At 43.3% G+C, this 20,413-nt stretch overlaps 1 protein-coding gene across 1 annotated transcript; it reads right to left on the reverse strand.

Annotated features, from left to right (window-relative positions):
• Positions 1-4,880: 4,880 nt before the first annotated feature.
• Positions 4,881-19,189, reverse strand: mmp17b (matrix metallopeptidase 17b). Its single transcript, XM_080466322.1, has 12 exons — positions 19,080-19,189; positions 15,166-15,366; positions 14,037-14,169; positions 13,592-13,754; positions 12,023-12,131; positions 11,759-11,936; positions 10,804-10,980; positions 10,058-10,166; positions 9,374-9,447; positions 9,148-9,297; positions 7,876-8,136; positions 4,881-7,159 (listed from the first exon to the last, which is right to left on the reverse strand). Exons 2-12 carry the CDS (start codon positions 15,292-15,294, stop codon positions 6,759-6,761), a joined length of 1,884 nt encoding a protein of 627 aa, XP_080322448.1. The 5' UTR covers positions 15,295-15,366; positions 19,080-19,189; the 3' UTR covers positions 4,881-6,758.
• Between the last annotated feature and the right edge of the window lie 1,224 nt (positions 19,190-20,413).

The following is a 20,413-nucleotide window of genomic DNA, read 5'->3' on the forward strand; positions in this document are numbered from 1 at the left end:
CACATTTTGCCTGAATTCAATTAACTTACTGATTATTTTTTTAACAGGTTGATCTTAACAGACTTTACATGATCGATCATTACTGAAAATCCATATCATGTGGTTGGACATCAAAAATGTACACCAGTACAATTGTATTAATATGTTGCTTCATAAAAAAGAGAATTTAATTATAATGTAAACAAAGCAGCATTTAATGGGAACATTTTTTTTTAATTTTCAGTTTGTGTGCAGTTTGAGATGAGATTAAAAGACAAATCGCATCCCAAACTGAGTTGGGAGGAGGAAACGTGATGGGCAGGGTTTAACATCCCTGAGAGAATCCTTGTCAGAGGCCGTAGTATGGTTCTGTCAGCGTGTGGACTGAGGTCTGGATTGTTAGATAAGAACTGACTCAGAGGAAATCAGGAATCAGATAAAGCTGCAACGCATCCACTTCCTGTATAAACTGGATCCCACCTGAGAAACACCTGAGTGCCGTCCTCACCCCTTTCTGGAAACACCATTTTTTAATGATAGTTATTTTAATGGTAAATATTTTCAATAATTATTAAATACTGTAATGTGCAGACTGAAGTCGACCAAATGAAAGACCGCTTTTGGCATCTTCAGCATAGATTTACCCTCGATGTTTCATGAAAGTTGATTATTGAAGTATTTAACAGAGTGGTTGTGTATGCCGATGAAAGAATCTCATGTATGAGAAGCGTTGACTATTTCTGGTTTGTTCTATGATTTAACCAAGAAACTCTGTACAATTAAATGGAACAACATTCTCAGTCAATATGAAAATGGAGATATGTCACTAATTTCTCTAGAAGTGCTGACTAGTTCAAGACTGAGGAGCTATGATGGCTGAGATAATAAGAGGGAATTTTCTGATTTGTCTTATTTTTACTGCGATATGAAAGATTACTGATTTATCTGCACCGAGTGAGTTTCTGTTGAATTGAATAGACAATCCCTACCTGATATCAAACCCACAGTTTAAATCCTTCCCAACAGTCTTTCTTTCTATTCCATGTTTTTTCCCTTCTTCTATCCACTAACCTCAATCGGAAGGGCAGAAAGTCTTCTCCTCTGAGTCTGGTTCTGAGGTTTTCTTGTTTTAAACAGGGGTTTTTTACTTACTGTCTCCTCATCGTGATGATGAAGAATTGATCATTTTTTCCCCATAAAATTTGAATTGAACTGAATTATCAGTTTTTTCATTAGCGAGCTTTCCTTTTGTTAGTTTGAACACACAGGTCTTTCTTTTCCAAATGAGAAAGTTTTTCTTGTTGCGTTTCGTTGCGTTGCGTTGCGTTGCGTTGGGTTGGGTTGCACTAAGTTACCGGTAAGTTAAATGGGTCATATTATGCAAAATTCCCTTTCTAATGTTTTTCCAACAGTAATAATCATTACCATACCTGGAATGACGCCCCAGAAGTAAGGTCATTCTATCCTCTCTCTCCCTGGCTTGTTTAAAAATTTTTAAAGTGTGTGCTTCAACCAGCCAATCAGAATTCAAACCCTATATAGTGTCATCGGGGGTTTAGCCAATCACAATCAAGGTAGGCCCTTCCTTTGACTCCTCCCACAATTAGTCAGCTCTGCTCTGGCACATGGCACCATAAGAGGAAGTACTTCCTCCTCTTCCCAAGATGGGCATGTGTGGGTGGAGTCAGTCCAGCTCACACAGACACAGCAGATTCTGAATGCAGCTCCTATGATCCAATATTCAAATTAATGAAAATCAAGGAAAAGCTGGATTTGGGGCAATAAACATTGAACACATTTTGGACCAATGAGACCATGTGGAATTGTTGAAAACCTGTATGATATGAACCCTTCAAGTTACTGTGTATCTCAATAGTCACATGTACTTTAAATAAAGAGGAATGAGGTATTCGGATATTCAGATGATTGATGTCCAAAGTTCAGGTCTGGTCTTGCTGATCTGTTGTAGATGAGCACAGTGTGAAGGTCTGCATCTTATCCGTAGCTTAACTAAGTCCAGTACAGGAGTCCTGTTGTGTCAAAGGTGGCGAGTGAAGAAATGTCAGTTTTTCTCACTCCGTCACACTGTGAGAACAGTTCAAAGATGGCTGTCGTCATTGTCTTTGACTGAAGACAACCTACAGTAAAAATCTGAAGTGTCAGATATTCGGGGTGATGGTGACTGCTGCTGCGACCTACGTCAACTAACTAACCAATGGACAAATGCAGTTTGAAATGTCGTACTGATCAGTGCAACATTGGTGCTAAACCCACATGGATGCTTTGTGGCGACAATGACAAAACACGTCGAAAAGAAAATATGTGGAATGTAAACAAAGATTGGGCACACTTAGGGTGTGTCATTCTTAAGCAATCGCGTTGACTCACGTACATCGTAGAAGTAGTTTAGCTTATCATCACACAATCTGCTCACAGCAAACCCCATGTCATGGTGGTTTATCACAGTTTCGTAGATCCATGTCGTACAGTGTGTCTCGCTGTGAACTTATACGATTGTTAAAATCGTCGCAGTGTGTAGTGAGCGTGTGGATATATGTGCGTACATTCCAAACCAGCTATTGGTGCATGAATGAGCCTGGTTCAATGCTTCACAAAATTCAGTTCCAATCCTAATCTGGTCTATACAGTATATCTTATTGCAAACATGCCTTTGTAACATGAAGAACCATTAATGCATTAAAAAAAAATTGTAAATGGTACTAAACTGGGAAACTGTTTACAAAGAAAAAGATATAGATAATGCATGTGATACCTTAGGAATACTCAAATTTTTGTATAATACAAATTGTCCTATTGAACAAAGAGCAGAAAACAAAAACATACAGCTGAACCATGGATGACAAAAGGATTCCAGAATGTGTGTAATAAGAAGAATACACTACAGACAATTTATCAAACAAAGAAATTACGAAGCAAGACATGAATACAAAAAAAAATCAAGAATAAGTTAACGAAAATCATAGGGGCATGTAGAAAGGAATATTATTATATAATAACAAAAAAGGACATGATGGAAGAAACTGTTAATAGTTTTAACAACTTCTTTGTAAATATTGGACCTAAACTCGCAGAGGAAATCCCAGACGAGAGGAGTGACCATCTTGTAGACTGGAATCCCAGCTCTGTGTTCCTCACAGAAGTGGAGGAAAAAGAAATAATAGATAGAAATTCAAATACAAAACATATACTGATTGTAATGGGATGGACATGGAAATGGAAATTGTTAAAATGATCACTGAGGGGATTTAAGAGCCACTAACATACTTAATTACGCGTAATTTATCATATGAAACTGGAAAATTCAAATAGCCAAAGCCTTATACCACTGTATAAGACCTGGGATAAACACCACTTCACCCATTACAGGCCAGTTTCTCTGCTTCCACAGTTCTCCAAAATTTTTGAAAAGTTATTCATTCACAGATTAGATACATTTTTAGACAAACATCATATGGAATCAGGGGAAGGTATTATTATTAGTTATATATATATATATACTGTATATAGATAGATAGATAGATATAGATATAGATATAGATATAGATATAGATATAGATTTATTTATATATAATTACAAGCCAAATCAAAAAGGTGGGTCTTGAGCCTGCTTTTAGAAACACCAACCGACCCTGAGGCCCCCCGGCCTCATTATAGGTCCTGGTCCTGACACTAGGAACCCTGAACAGGCCGGTGCCAGAGGACCTCAGCGGCCAAGAGGGCTCATATTGTAATGGCAAGTCACAAAGATAACAATGCTCAAGACCATTAAGATATTTAAAAACTAATAATAAAACCTTAAAATGAACCTTGAAGTACTCGGGGAGGCGATGCAGTGACTTTAAAACAGACGTAATGTGCTCCGGTCTTCTGGTCCTCGCCGCTCGTGCTGCTGAATTCTGGAGCAGCTGAAGGCTGCTGATAGTTTTCTGGGGACGACCAGGAAGCAGGGCGTTACAATAATCTGAACGACTGGAGATAAAAACATGCATCTGCACCTCCGTGCTGGCTGGAGAGAGAAACGGGCACAACCCAGTTTCCTATAGGTGTTTCAATTATTAATACATTAATACTGTGTTTTTACATGATGTTTTGAAGAAAGAGGGTAGGCTCATTTTCCTGTGGTCACAGTGTGTGTGTGTGTGTGTGTGTGTGTGTGTGTGTGTGTGTGTGTGTGTGTGTGTGTGTGTGTGTGTGTGTGTGTGTGTGTGTGTGTGTGTGTGTGTGTGTATAAATATATATACTGTATATGCAATACCTTCCCCTGATTCCATACCGTTCTCACTCATATGATGTGTCATTGTTTATTCATTTAATTCAATTTTTTTCCACTTTGCTTTGCTCTACTCAGATACGTTTGTGTGGTTTGTTGTGTTTATTTTTAAATCATTTATATTTCTGTTTTGTTATTGTTATTCCCACATGTCCAAAATAAACCTTTTCACTCATTCATTTCAAGATTTTCTTTAAACACATTGGACTGTAGTGACTCTGTATAACCATAAGGTGGCACAATAAACACACACACACACACATATATATATATATATATATATATATATATATATATATATATATATATATATATATATATATATATATATATATATATATATATATATATGCTTATGAGACCAGTTAGTGGCTGTAAATGTGTGTACACATGGTACAACATTCTGATAAATATCAAAGACTCATCTCCTTCTTTAAATTTTGCAGACTACTGTACATTCTAACTTTTTCAATGGGAAAATATTCTTATACATATATATATATATATATATATATATATATATATATATATATATATATATATATATATATATATATATATATATAACTTTCTCTGTGGTGAATGCAATATACATTCATGTAGATGGTATATAGTTACAAAGTTCTTTATTCGTCACACAGTGAAATTCATCCTCAGAGCCCGCAGCACTGCTGGTCTGTGGTCACATCAGAACCATATCCAAAACCAGATTAAAAACATGGTCCAATGAATAAGATATGTTGACAATCAAACTTACGTTTCCATTTTTGATAAATATATCATAGCATATTTGAGAATGACATGCACATGAGGAGTGTCTAGGAAAACATCATCACAACATGGTTTCAATTTCAATATAGTTCATGTAAATGATTACAGTACAGAGTGATTGAACGGCGTAAAAGCAGCGACTCTTCATGTCTAAATGTGTCCCGTCACTTTGTTGTTTTTTGAAATGGTGAAGAAGCGTCCCGTCAGAAGGAATTAATCCGTCCACAGCAGGAGCAAGAAACAGTGTGTGAGTGGATGAGGTGGTGACTGGAGTGTAGAGAACATGTAGAACTCTCCACAGACTCAAGCTGGAAGGTGGAGGTGAATGTGGAAATCACTCTGGAACCAGAATCTCCTCTGCTCCTGATATCTGTAGAACATCTGTCAACAACTGATTGACTTGTTGCCTTCGGTGAAAAAAAATGTGTCGAATTGTCGCCAGGATATCTTGGTAGGTCGAGTTACAATCAGGATTGTTACAGTACGTTTAGAAGAGAGTCGCTGTTTTATGGAGTCAGAATATCAGGACATTTGAGGTCCCGTTTACACGACAACGTTTCAAGTGAAGACATAAAACTTTGGTCACGTTTTGGGGTCTGTTTACAGGACGACGGTGCTCCGAGTCACTGACCAATGCAACACTCTGAAAACGCTCCAACTCTGTCTCGGCGTAGATGGCGGAAACGCTGCCACTGGTCCTGCGCACCACGGCCGTCGTGAATAGTTGTTCTGCACATGCTCAGTAAGCAGACAAGAAGTACAACATTTCCTCCGGAGTGTCATGACTCTCCTGCGACTTGGTAGTTTTGAAGTTGAAATAACAATCCAACTTGGTGGTTTGTCCATACAAATGTTTGTGTACTGCCATTGTTAATGTTTATACATATTCTTTTCTGCTGCATGTGTGTGTGCTTTCATTACAAAAACAAACAACAGCACCCTCTCGTGGCCCAACATGAAAGCTGCATCATTTTCACCATGAACATTGGTTTCAAAACGCTACAGTGGAAACGTAAAATTTTTCACTTGAAATGTTGTTTTGTAGAAAGGGTTCATAAGTCAACCGTCAAAACGTGCAAAATCCACACATCCAGGAAAATCTGGACTCGAATTAATCATGAGGATTAATTAAGAATGATGAGGTTCATGGTCACGCTTGGTAGAACTGTAAAAACATACACTTATGGAAGGCACAACCACTCGTGCCGTCGCGGTGAGGAATTACTATTCCAACACAAAACATACTCATATGGGAGCCTCAAAAGAACTCAATGGAAAATATATGTTAAAGTAAGAGCGGAGCAGTGAGGAAGCTCTGCCCGAAACAATTGTGACATAATACAGTGAAACAGTGCTACTCCACTACATAAGCGGCTCTGCAGGGTTTGTCATGGTCAGATGCTGCAAACGCCGACCCTTTTTTGTGAACGCCCACTAATCCAGGGGTTGAACTACCAAGTTGATAACCCGCTTCATAATAACACTATCAAGGACTGTGCATGTCTGGGTTTGTCAGTCCAGATAACATAGAAATACACTATTGTGCCAGAAGTACACTGGTGAACCTCTAGGGGCAGCCTTTTGTTCAAATCATGCTCACAAACATCCACATATGCAGCCAGTTAGTAGAAGTCCAGTCATGAATGAAGTCAGTAATATAAAATTGGATTATTATTAAATTATTTTGACAGTGTCTTCTGGTTGTGTCTGTTGGACTTCACAGAACGCACAACGTCCACATACCCAGCAGCACAGCAGCGGCCACGGACGGCGTCCAGCTGGCCGGAGCTCGGTTCTGACAGCTGCACCGTGTCCAGGTGTGGACGCCTCCGTCCTGTCTGTGTTTTTCTCTGTGTCTGTCCCTCCACCTTCCTCCTGCTGCCTCCTCCTCATCCTCCTCCTCCTCCTCCCTGTCCTCCCTCCACTTCTCCCTCAGCTCCTGCCTCCCCGCTGGCAGCGAGGCAGGAAGAGAGAGGCTGTCCACACCCGAGGAGGACGAGGACGAGGAGGTGCAGTCCAGCCAGTCTACAGCAGAGGATCGTGGGTAGCCGTCCTGTGGCGACGAGCCCGGAAACGAGAACTTCCAGTAGGAGTCGCCTTGGAAGAGGTAGATGGAGCCTGGAGAGGAGCGAGGAGAGAGGGAGTCATGACGTCGAGGCTCTTCATAGAATGAGGTGTCAAAGTGATGCAAACAATGTCGCTTTCATGTTGGGCCACTAGTGGGTGCTGTTGTTTGTTTTTGTAATAAAACCACACAAATGCACAAGTTTTTAGTTTTTTTAAACACTGACATTAGTTGGGAAAAAAATGTGATAATCTTTTCTGCTTGCTCATCACTGTTGCGACTGTGGACCATGGCGTTTTCACACCATATCAGTTCCTCAGTAAACAGGCCAATAAACCTTTTTTTTTTTTTTGCAGGAATTTCCCTCTGTTTTAAAATATTGTGCCCACAAGGTAAAAACAGCTTCTTTTTAAAAATATTTTCTATGTTAATGGTTTAAGTGTAAAGTTATTCCCCGTGAATGATGCAGTCACCACTGGGGAGGGGGGGGGGGGGGGGGGGGGGGCTGCAAAATTCAAAGTGGAAGAAGTGGATGGTAAATGAAGAACTTAACTTTTTTGCATCAGGGATGATTGTTAAAAAGTGTACCCAGTTATCTTCAGTCTAGCTCTTTTATCAGTTTGTTTTTTGTTTACTGCTGTGTCCAATTAAATATATATTAAAAAGAATTGAATACTGTACCTATAAGAAGGTTTCACTCACCTTGACTCACAGTGTGTTTGTGAGTGTTTATTTGAACATTGGACGTAAATATGAGTTTGAGCCTCACCATCGCTGTCCGTGGTGATCCCGCTGACTCCGTCCTTCAGCAGCTGAGTCCAGACGTCCTCCTTGTCTTCCTGAGCCTCTAACTCCCCCCACACAGGCCCCTCCTCTGGGTCCCAGACCAGGCCCCACCGTCCTGCTGCTCCTCCATCATCATCCTCATCTGTGTCTTCTCCAGCCAAGCTCATCCCCATCCTGAGGGCGGACAGGGGCTGAGGGTAGCCCTCCTGCAGCGACAGGTCTCTGAACAGCCAGAACTGGGAATCTGCAGGAGGGGACAACGTGGACACATCAGGCCCTTGTTTACACAACTTTTCAAGTGAAAATGTGCTGCATTGTTTTTGAGTTTTCACTTCAAAAAGTTTCACACTGACGGGAAAGACAGAAACACTTAATTATGTAGTTTGCATATTGGACCACTAGTGGGCACTGTTGTTTGTGTTTTGTACTGAAAGCACCCACACGTGCAGAGAACAATACGCTATAAACTATAACAATAGGAGTACACTGATGTTCGTATGGACAGACAACCAAGTTGGATAGTTGGTACTGTGACCATCAACTATAAAACTACCAAGTCCCACAAGAACATGGACTGGGAGTCATGACACTCTGGAGGTCGCATAGGTTGCTATTGTCCATCTACTGAGCATGTGCACAACACCTCGTTATTACAGCTGTGGTGCGCATGTGAAGTAGTAGCGTTTCCACAATCTATAAGGAGACAGAAGCCCCGCACTTTGAAAAAGTAGCACTTCCCCATATTACCACCGAGACAGCTGTGTTTGAACAGTTCGACCTTGGGAGCCGTTCTTAAAAAGTTGTGTTTTCAGCGGCTTCAAACATTATTGTAGTGTAAATGGAGCTTAAGGTTACTTTCACACCAGCACTGTTTGGTCCAGACTAGAGTTGGACTCTGATCCGGAACAAAGAGGTGAACTCTGCAAAAAGAAAAGTGGAAAAATATCTCGCGGGCAGACGTGGAGTAGTGAGGAAGTCGTTCACTGATATATGGCCTGAAGACTACATGTCATGGTTGCTTGTGGCTACCTATTAGCTATTAGCCACTAGCCGGCTGAAGGGGCGGGATTTCCACTTTCAGAAAAAAATACATAGCTCATGCTAACAGTTAGCTCAGAGGCAGCAGCTATTTCCAAAAACAACAAAAGTGACAAGCCCACAAAGATTCAGTATTTACTTTTGTAACAGTAAGGTATTACTATCACGTTACTGCAACCGTAATGTGGAGCTACTGTATATATATACTCTAACGTACCACTGATGAAGATGATGGCATGGTCTGACTGTCTCTCCACCACAGCGTGAAACCGAGGCAGATCAGGAGGTAGACCCCCCCAAAGCCTCCGGACGGAGGCCCCCCGTCCCGACACCAGACCCCCACTGTTCACTCGCCACATGCTCAGACCTGGAGAACAGAGACCAGTCAGAACCACAACTGGACAGGTTTTACTCTGCTGGTGCACGATCAGACCCCTCCAGACCTTTGAAGAAGAAGGTCTCCCCTCGGATCTTCGCCACGGCGTCGAAACTGGTGTTACATCGATCTGTGGAGGGTCTGAAGCAGAGGGACAGATTGAAAGACATATGTAGTGTGTTGATTTATTCAAGAAAAACTGATTAGCATGATTGAAAGCGAGAAAACATTTAATGTGAAGGTGTACATGTCATAGAAAACCAGATGTAGATGCTTCCTAATCTTAACTTAAACATAGTGGTGGGGCGCAATTAAGAAGAATCAAGTTATTGAATTACTTCGGGGGTCTGTGTTGAATTAATTACAAACAATTAAAATGTTATCTAAGTTATCTTAAGTACAAAGAGCAACATTCTTCAATTCAAACCGATCTTGGCAGATAAATAAATCAATACACACACGGTCTGTTGACGTGGACATAGAGATGTGAATGGCTATTGGAGTTAATTTATCAGTGTAGACGCCATATTGGATGAGGACCCGGACTCCATTCTCATCTTATTTTTCTTACAGTTGATCAAATATGATCAAAAGGGGGACATGGGATGTGATGAGCCACAATTTCCACAACAATTAACGAATAAGGAAAGTAAAACTGAAAACAACCTTCTGCATCTCTGAGGAACATTATTATCATTTCTACGTTGTATATATATGTGTTCCGTGTGTTCGTACAGAATAACTGACAAACCCGTGGTGTCCGTGTCTGTGATGGAGGTGGTGGTGGTGGTGGTGGTGTCGTCGGTGGAGCTCTGGGACGAGGCGAGGAGCGTCTGTAGCCAGCAGCTGGTTCCTTTTGCCTGCCGCAAAGTTAATGGATCAAATCATAACTGAAATCACGACTCATAACTCCACTAAATAGCCATGTGTGTCTGCAGCTTTAAGGCTTGTTGAAATCAATGAGATTTGGGTTTATTACAAGTTTTCTGTAGCTCCATCATTAAAAATGAGATTAAACCATGCTGACGATGAATTTATACCTTTATAACACGATAGCGTTTCTTATTAAAGAGCCAGTTTGCGTGTCTTAAAGTGAGAGCCACTGCCTCGCTGTGCCAATACAATGCTTCAGCATTAAAATGAAATTCCTGCATTTCTATGTAACCAAGAGGAAATATGAAAAAAGAAGAATTAATAGGGTCAAAAATAAAATTAATCGTACTCTGATCCTTTTAATTCTTCACAATGAGTCTTTCACATATGCGCCTGTGGAGGACGAAGACTTCGTCTGAACTTCACGAGCGACCCATTTCTTTCTTCTCATGCTCATTTTTTATGCATTTCGCAGTCACACACATGGTAGTGAGAATAATGAAGCTATTATCTCTCATTAGGTTTCCCTGGTGATGATGTACTTTAATTCCTACAGCACACGAGTCCTCACAGATCACATTTCCAGGCTAAATCCTCACAGAGGTCACTGCAGGTGCTTGTTACCATAGAGCTGGGTGATGTGTTCCAGATCCTGAGCTCCCAGGCGGTACAGGAGGGGGTCCCCAGCGGGACCCTGGTAGTACGGCCGCATCACAGAGTGTCGGGATGAGGAGTGGGCCAAACCCAGAGCGTGTCCAAACTCATGGACCAGCACAGTGAAGAGGTCGGTGCCCTCAGAGGCTGAAATGCCCCAAAAAACAGTTTCAACAGTTTATTTCCTTTGGATTTTGGGTCAAATATGATAGATGACTAGATGTTTTTAAAGGCAGGTTACTATGGTGGCTCCTGTCTAACAGGACAAAGAGGATCTTAAATTCATTCAGTACGGTGTGACGCTCCAGTTAGAATTCAATGTTCTTATTCAATTACATGAATCCTCAGTCAAAGAGCCAATGAGTCAAAGTGAATCAGGAATCCAGGAGCAGCAAAGAACCACTACAGTGAGAACACGACTGAGATGAATTTTAGAAAATGGCATTAAATATAAGGATTATTTGAGGTTATGAGCAAATAATCTGATGAACGGTGGACAAGTGCAGCCTCACCGCCATCCTCACCTCACTTATCTGAATGCTCACCTGGCTGTCTGAATGCTCACTTGGCTGTCTGAAGGCTCACCTGCCTGTCTGAATGCTCACTTGGCTGTCTGAATGCTCACCTGCCTGTCTGAAGGCTCACCTGGCTGTCTGAATGCTCACCTGGCTGTCTGAATGCTCACCTGGCTGTCTAAAAGCTCACCTGGCTGTCTGAATGCTCACCTGGCTGTCTGAAGGCTCACCTGGCTGTTTGAATGCTCACCTGCCTGTCTGAAGGCTCACCTGGCTGTCTGAATGCTCACCTGGCTGTTTGAATGCTCACCTGCCTGTCTGAATGCTCACCTGGCTGTCTGAAGGCTCACCTGGCTGTCTGAATGCTCACCTGGCTGTTTGAATGCTCACCTGGCTGTTTGAATGCTCACCTGGCTGTCTGAAGGCCCACTCCTCCTCTGCATCCAGATGAACACCTCCTGCACGTGCTGGGTCTGAAGGGAAGAATGCGTGACCCACCGCTCCGCCTGCTCCATCAAAAGGGTAGCTATCACCATGGTAACCGTGCAAGAAGTCTACCTGCAGGTCAGCTGCCTCCGGACTGCCTACCTGGATGCAGACCACAGGATGAATGGCTGAATGAGTGAAGAGTGAGGAGTGTGAGGAAGCTGCCTGTTAATCAGAAAAGGACCGACCTCGTGAAACTCCAGGGGTGTTGGCTCCGCCCACACTCTCAGAGCGTAGAAGACCATCGAGCGAACCGTCTCCCGGGACAGATGAGAGGATGAAGGATGTGAACGTAGCCTGAGGATTTCACCAGGAGCATGCAGGAGTGAAAGAAAGAGTTACTCTGTTTCTGATCTGTACATGAATCCATGCAATCTGCAGCCATTTGTGGCTCTACAGGTCCTCCATAGTGACTGCAGTGACTCTATAGTGACTGTAGTGACTCTGTAGTGATTCTACAGCTCCTCTGTAGTGACTGTAGTGACTCTGTAGTGACTCTGTAGTGACTGCAGTAACTGTGCCGTGACTCTACAGCTCCTCTGTAGTGACTGTAGTGACTCTGTAGTGACTCTACAGCTCCTCTGTAGTGACTCTACAGCTCCTCTGTAGTGACTGAAGTGACTCTATGGGGACTCTGTAGGGACTCTACAAGTCCTGTGTAGTGACTGAAGTGACTCTCGAGTGACTGAAATAGCTTTGTAGTGACTGACGTGACTGTGGTGGCTCTACAGTGCCTATGTAGTGACTGAAGTGACTCTGTAGTGACTGAAGAGACTTTGTAGTGACTGAAGTGACTCTGTAGTGGCTTTACAGCTCCTCTGTAGTGATTGAAGTGACTCTATGGTGACTGTAGTGGCTGTAATGACTCTGGACTGACTCTGTAGTGGCTTTACAGCTCCTCTGTAGTGACTGAAGTGACTTTATAGTGACTGTAGTGGCTGTAGTGACTCTATAGTGACTCTGTAGTGGCTTTACAGCTCCTCTGTAGTGACCGTAGTGGCTGAAGTGACTCGATAGTGACTGTAGTGACTCTGTAGTGATTCTACAGCTCCTCTGTAGTGAATGTAGTGACTCTGTAGTGACTCTGTAGTGACTGCAGTAACTGTGCCGTGACTCTACAGCTCCTCTGTAGTGACTGTAGTGACTCTGTAGTGACTCTACAGCTCCTCTGTAGTGACTGAAGTGACTCTATGGTGACTCTGTAGGGACTCTACAAGTCCTGTGTAGTGACTGAAGTGACTCTCGAGTGACTGAAATAGCTTTGTAGTGACTGACGTGACTCTGTGGTGGCTCTACAGTGCCTATGTAGTGACTGAAGTGACTCTGTAGTGACTGAAGAGACTTTGTAGTGACTGAAGTGACTCTGTAGTGGCTTTACAGCTCCTCTGTAGTGATTGAAGTGACTCTATGGTGACTGTAGTGGCTGTAATGACTCTGGACTGACTCTGTAGTGGCTGTACAGCTCCTCTGTAGTGACTGAAGTGACTTTATAGTGACTGTAGTGGCTGTAGTGACTCTATAGTGACTCTGTAGTGGCTTTACAGCTCCTCTGTAGTGACCGTAGTGGCTGAAGTGACTTGATAGTGACTGTAGTGACTCTGTAGTGACTATAGTGACTGTAGTGACTCTACAGCTCCTCTGTAGTGACTGAAGTGACTCTGTAGTGTCTCTGTAGTGACACTGTAGTGGCTCTAGAGCTCCTCTGTAGTGATACTACAGCCTGATGACAGATTAACTGATGACAGAACTCCTCCAACCTCCAGTTGATGTTCCTGCGTGTCCACATGGGCACAGCCCTCCTCCTCCTCCTCCTCCTCCTCCTCATCTTCCTCACATCCTGGCTGTCTGCAGGTCTGGAGGTTTCTAATTGGTCAGGCAGGGAGCAGCGAGGGCTGTTCATCAGCGCCACCGTCTCGTTATCTGAGCACAGAAAAGACTCTTTGAAAAGGAACGCTTGAGAAGCAGAACAAAAATATACCACAGTATTCTGTGCAAAGTGACAGCTGATTTAAGTACTTCCATTAAATGCATTTAAGAAGAACTGAATTGGACACCCTGGATGTTTGGTCAGTCCAGCATGAGCAGTAGGTAAAGAACGTCGAATGGTTTTATGTACAGAAAAATATCAGTAAAACGCAGCAGGTACATTATTGCCAAACATGAGGAGAATGAGACGTGAAGGTGTGTGTGTGTGACCGTCACCTGCCACGCCGGTCTCTCTGAGGCCAGCGTACCTCTGCATGGCCTTCACAGCGTCAGTGACGGCGGTCCAGGCCTGCAGCTGGCCGGTGGAGGGGTCTGCAGGGGGCAGGTAGCCATACCTCATCAGCCAGTCCTGCAGGACGCGAAAGAGAGAAAACACCACTTTTGTGAAACTGTGCATGCGCACCATGTCTACGGGTCTTCTGCACATGAGTAGATGGACAAAAACAACAATGGCCGCCTCCAGCAGGCTCATGTGGCCCAGCCTTTCTGCAGGAGTCTTGTGAAAATTACAAATCCTGTTGAGGAGCTACGAAGGTCACTGTTTAGGGGGGCCTCTCCCTAAGTCTCTTTGTTCACGACTCGCTCTGCTCACATGTTCGTGGTGTTAACGGCTGGAAACCTTTGCTTTAACAACTTTCCATCTGACTCCGTTAAAGCTGAAATAAATGGTTTAACATGAGACCCGGTCGCCTCCTCTCCCTCCAAATCCCAACACACACAAACAGTGGGAACGGGGGGAAACGCTCCGACCTCGTGGAAATGGTGGAAAACTACTTTTTTGAAACACTGCAACTACACCCACACCAAGGTGGTTGTATATAGTTCTTCTATGCAGCTGCGAGTAGAAGAAGAACAACACTGTTTTCTTGCCATGACTCCCAGTCCTTAGTCTCCTGGATGAGGCAGTTTTATAGTCGACAGTCAGCGTAATAACAATCTAACTTGGTTGTTGGTCCCTACTAATTTACTGTGTGTGAACTCCCATTGTTCATGTTTATGGCGCGTTGTTTTCTGCTTGTATGCAAGTGGTCTCATTAAAAAAGGGCACTCGTGGCCCTACATGAAAACGACATATTTTTCAGTGTTTCTGGCGTTTCTGTGTAAACAGATATTGTTTTCAAAATGTTGCCATCTAAATGCAAAACTTTTCTTCAACATAAAAGCAAAAACAATGCGTTTTCACTTGAAATGTGGTCGTGTAAATGGGTTGAAAAGTCAAATTTAAATCAATGAATAATTTAATCCATGAGAATAAAACACTGTTCGCTGTTTCCTCCAAACCAAAAATGCACACACACACACACTGCACAGACTGGACACAACAGAGAGGGTGGTGGGAGTTTACCACCAGCTGGACGCTCTGGTCTTCAGTGGGCACCGCCGCGCCAGGCGGCGCTGTCGGGGTCACGCTGGGAGAAGAAGCTGCCGGCGTCCATCCGCTGCTCAGACAGAGCACAATGATACACAGCCTCATCGTGGCCACATGGCGTTACGAGAAACGCTCACTTGACGGAGGTCTAACGAAGTCCGGGCTGGTTTTCCATCTCTGGAACGAAGATCAGCAGCAAGGTATCGTCAGGAGTTACAGTCACGCATGGATGGATGAGGTTTTCTCATTACCAGTGTTTCTAATTACAAAAGCTCAGGGGAAGCCGGCTTCACGAAAATCATTTCAAATATATTCATATCAGTGAGCATGATTAAGATGAGGCGCCCTCTTGTGGCTGTTGTAATGATGACAGGAACACTAGAGAAAAACAGATGGAAAGAAATATTGATGGGTGAACCCCTTTAAGTTAAACCTGTAAGTAGGATCCACTTGTGTTTATTGATGGCAGCTTATTTAGTTTATTTAGGTACAATTTGTTGAACTATTTGGTCTCATGGTGGCAGGAATTAGATTGTATATGTAGAGGGCAGAGGTGACAGGAAGAATGCACAGGGAGGGAGAGGGCACATAGTCCTCACCGGAGCAGCAGACAGAGCAGCAGACTGAGCAGTAGATAGACCAGTAGATAGAGCAGCAGGCAGACGACCAAGATAAAGATGTACAACTCAACAGGAAAACCCTGGGATGTTCATCTTATCTTTTCTTCAAATAAACCGACTAAACTCCAGTTCCACTGACTGGAAATTCTGCCTGCATTCACTCCTGCTCTACACCGGCTCTACACCTGCTCTACACCGGCTCTACACCTGCACCACTCCTGCTCTACACCGGCTCTACACCGGCTCTACACCTGCACCCCACCGGCTCTACACCGGCTCTACACCTGCACCCCACCTGCTCTACACCTGCTCTACACCGGCTCTACATCTGCAATACACCTGCTCTACACCGGCTCTACATCTGCAATACACCTGCTCTACATCTGCGCTACACCAGCTCTACACCTGCTTTATACCGGCTCTACGCGTGCTCTGCACCTGCTCTACACCTGCACCTGCTCTACACCTGCTCCACAGTCGTTACACTGCTGTTTGTTTGCTCATGAAGCACATGTCAGCTTAGTTATAACACACTCTAGACACATCCTCTATATTTTAATGAAAGCTGACGGATGTTTGTTTTTTTCGCATGGCACTGAAGGTGTGGTCACTGTTTGGTAATATTGGCATATTAAAGGGATTTTGGACCTTTTTTTTAATGTAGAGTTTTGACGCGTCAGTATCAGTAAACTGTATAAGTATTTTGTCCTGGAGAAGTATTTTCATTGATGAAGTGGGACTTGATCATGATTCACTGTGTTTGAATTTTGTGGCGCCCCCACCCTCCCTCACCCGCGATGTTTCGACGAGTTGCATCCTCAGGTGTAAGCTGAGGATGCTGCAGCACCACCTGCTGGGTGGTTGAGGACTTGCACCTCAATTTAAAACCTGGAAAATTGCAACGAAACGGTTTAATTTTGTATTAGTAATCGGCATCCATTGACTTTCCAGAGCACACACTTGTGTGATGTTTATAAATAATCATATAACATATTACTACTATAAAACAAGAAATGATTATTTATAAAAAACAATCTGCACTTAACACAAGTTATAATATTTTTATGATAAAAACATTAATCAGGAGTGCTTATTGGAAATTGGGGGATTTTTTTTAATGCTTTTACAAGAAATGCTACTGAAATAACAAAAAAACAAACAATAATATGCAGAAATATTGTTTCATTTCAGACCAGCATTGGAACCCAGGACCTTCTCGCTGTGCAGGAGGTCTAACCACTGCTCCACCGTGCCGCCACTCATTATATGAGCAGTTTCCCAAAAATGAAAGTGGCTGATTATCTTTTTTCAAAAATATTCTTTTTTTCTTTGATCACTTTTTCCAGTCTCCAGGTAGTTTGTGATTTTATCTACAGATGTCTCCGACATGTCAGATCAGTTACTGGACTGTAAGAAGCAGTGTGTTACACAGATGTGTTCTCTGATATTATCTGGTTTCAGTGAGAATTTTTGACAATCTGCTGCTTTGGATTTTGCCCTCTGCCGTGGTTTCTGCTTTAATCTCATTACTTTAACACGGAGCTCGTCCTGCAGACCCCCCCTCCCCACCCCGTCCTTTAACCGACACAGTATCCCCTCTAACCTAATTAAATGGAGCATCCTCTGACACACACACACACACAGATGTAGTGTGTGCCGTGTCCTCCCCTCTGTGTTTTATGGTAATTCCGCTCCATCTTCTGATTGCACTGGGAGATGATCTTCCCGCTGGGAATTGAGTCGGGACGTTTCCCGTCAGCTTCTTTTACTGACGGCTGTAAGTCATGTTTGACCTTGGATGTCACCGAGCTCCTCTGGATATTCTGAGGTGAGCGTGCGGCCAATCAAACATCTGAGACCACCTCCTCGCTGCTTTCCACCAAAACCTTCAGAAAATGAGCAGCCATGGTGAGTTCTATCACCAGACCTTCTCACAAGCCATGAGGTTATGATGTGGATGCTCCTGATCCTCCACAGCAGGGGGCCTGACGAACACCACCGGCTCTGTAGAGCCTGTTTAAACTGCTCCGGCAGTAAAATGACTCCATAAATAAAGTCCTTTAATTCTTTTAATCTCATGCCAGGCTTTTCATTTTGGGTCCGTGTGCGTTTATTTGCCTTCCATATCATTCTGCAGCGTATGGATTTATGTGTGTTGACAATAGAGAATCCCTGCCCCCAACAAGAACCACGGTTTGAATCCCGACCAACATTCCATGTCTGGTTCTGCAGGTTTCTACCGGGTAAAGAGAGTTTCTCATTTCTTCCCTCTCCTCTACTGGCTCATGAGGAATTGTCGGTTTTCCTCTGTAAAAGTTCCCTGAGATGACTGTGATGTGTTTGTGGCTGAAGATATAAAACCAATCAGATAAACGGCTTAATAATGGACATACAGTAGGTATGAGAAGGATACCAGTGGAGCAGTTTTAGGCTTCAGATTCTGTGTAATGTTGGATAAATCGGTGGGGACAAATCACACACATGCACACCAGTCAGCTTATCGCCCTGGCGTACACTGGGGGAAACGTGCATACTCCGCACATAAAACTCAAACTGCAGGGACTCAAACCCGCAACCTCCTCACGGTGAGTGCCACTTTCCAATCAATTCTAATTTAATCATCCTTTTTCTAGATACTTCACAGAAGATAGAGAAAAAATTTGGAAGCAATACATTTGATATAAAAGGATAAAGCAAACTATCACGACACAAAGTTGAAATGCCCTTTTTTATTGAATTTATTGACCTTTAAATACATACTGCAATTGTTTTTTTGCAGAAAGTGTAAATCTTTTAATTAAAAGTCACGGCATCCTGAAGTAACAGAAGCTCAGTAAACTTTTACCAAGTTTTGATAAACAGACATAAAAACATGTTGATGTTTGCAGTTTAAAGGCAGAAATGATCTGCTTTAGAACCAATAAAGCAATATCACACTGGACGTTGGCTTCTATATAAAATGCATGAATCTTGTTATAGTTGACGAGCAACATTGCATCTCCTATGTCCAGTGTGATCCGGGTTTTGTTTGTCTGAACTTTCTGTTGAAGAATTAAAATGACGTATGCTTCTTAAATAAGTGAAAACTCATCAGGACTGTGTGCTACAGGACATCACCCACATCAGCTGCACAGTAATTGTCCTCGCTTTGGCTCTAAAGCGTGCAATACTTCCACCATCTGCCACCACCGTCTGAAAAACCTGAACACCTGAAAACCTGAAAACCTTCACTCTGACACACAAAACGCAGAAATTCAAGAAGCTTCTCACCTCCCCGTGCAACTCCTCTCGCTCCTCGCTCTTTATGAGCCACCGAAAGAACAGATGGGTCCTTTCTATTCTCCTGCTTCTTCCCTCAAAGCCTCGCTCCTCCTCACCCCACACACACACACACACACACACACACACACACACACACACACACACACACACACACACACACACACACACACACACACACGCACACACACACACACACGCACACACGCACACACGCACACACACACGCACACCCATGACAAATGGAGGTTTGCACAAATAGCCTCCTTCTCTCTCTTTCTCTCTCTCATAAGAAGATTTGACCTGAGATTACGCCGTCTTTTTCCATCTGTCTGCTTTATCTTCACAACATTCAACACACAAACATGCAACTTACACGGAATGCTTTTTATCCTGGACGTCGGAAATTAAAACTATTAATGCCAGAACAGCACTAACCCAATCTGGAATCCTGTGTTTGACCCAGGGGAGGATTAACCAGTGTGTGTGTGTGTGTGTGTGTGTGTGTGTGTGTGTGTGTGTGTGTGTGTGTGTGTGTGTGTGTGTGTGTGTGTGTGTGTGTGTGTGTGTGTGTGTGTGTGTGTGTGTGTGTGTGTGTGTGTGCGCCACATCTGCACATGCATGTGGATCTTCTCTCGTGATGACATGAACATTTTTCACAATCCTCTTAACGCCGGGATTAAAACAAAACTCAAACGAAGACAAGCAGATCTGTGTGCTCTCCTCTCTTCCTCCCAGTGTCTGCTTCTTCTTCTTCTTCTTCTTCTTCCTCTTCTTCTTCTTCTTCTTCTTCTTCTTCTTCCTCTTCTTCTAAGCCGAGGCACCAACTGTTGTGTGCTCTCTGGTACTCTGATATCCTTCCTCCAACCCAAAGACATTTATTCCAGAGGAGATCTGGGAAGCGAGGGTCACCTGTTGGAAACTGAAGGAACAAAGCACCATTTGTCCAGTTTATATTTCATTTCAGACATCGATACTAACATTATTTCTGGGCTTTGAGGACCCCCCACTATTCACTCCTGTAGCATCCCACTGGGATCACTAAATTCCTCTAATCTGATGGACAGAGTCTGATGGACAGCGTGATGGACAGAGTGTGATGACAGTGTGATGGACAGAATCTGATGGACAGAGTCTGATGGACAGCGTGATGGACAGAATGTGATGGACAGAGTCTGATGGACAGCGTGATGGACAGAATGTGATGGACAGAATGTGATGGACAGAGTCTGATGGACAGCGTAATGGACAGAGTGTGATGACAGTGTGATGGACAGAATCTGATGGACAGAGTCTGATGGACAGCGTGATGGACAGAATGTGAT

Source organism: Lipophrys pholis (assembly GCF_963383615.2).
Source record: "Lipophrys pholis genome assembly, chromosome: 6".
In the NCBI taxonomy this organism is placed as follows: domain Eukaryota; kingdom Metazoa; phylum Chordata; class Actinopteri; order Blenniiformes; family Blenniidae; genus Lipophrys; species Lipophrys pholis.

What these genes read in the sequence shown, in the direction of transcription:
- mmp17b (XM_080466322.1), bottom strand. Translation starts at nt 15,294, where the DNA reads ATGAGGCTGTGTATCATTGTGCTCTGTCTGAGCAGCGGATGGACGCCG. An exon ending in ACCAGAGCGTCCAGCTGGTG is followed by an intron (nt 14,170 to 15,165) that starts GTAAACTCCCAC and finishes CGCGTCCTGCAG; the next exon opens with GACTGGCTGATGAGGTATGG. An exon ending in TGCCATCATCTTCATCAGTG is followed by an intron (nt 8,137 to 9,147) that starts GTACGTTAGAGT and finishes CCCCTCCTGCAG; the next exon opens with ATTCCCAGTTCTGGCTGTTC.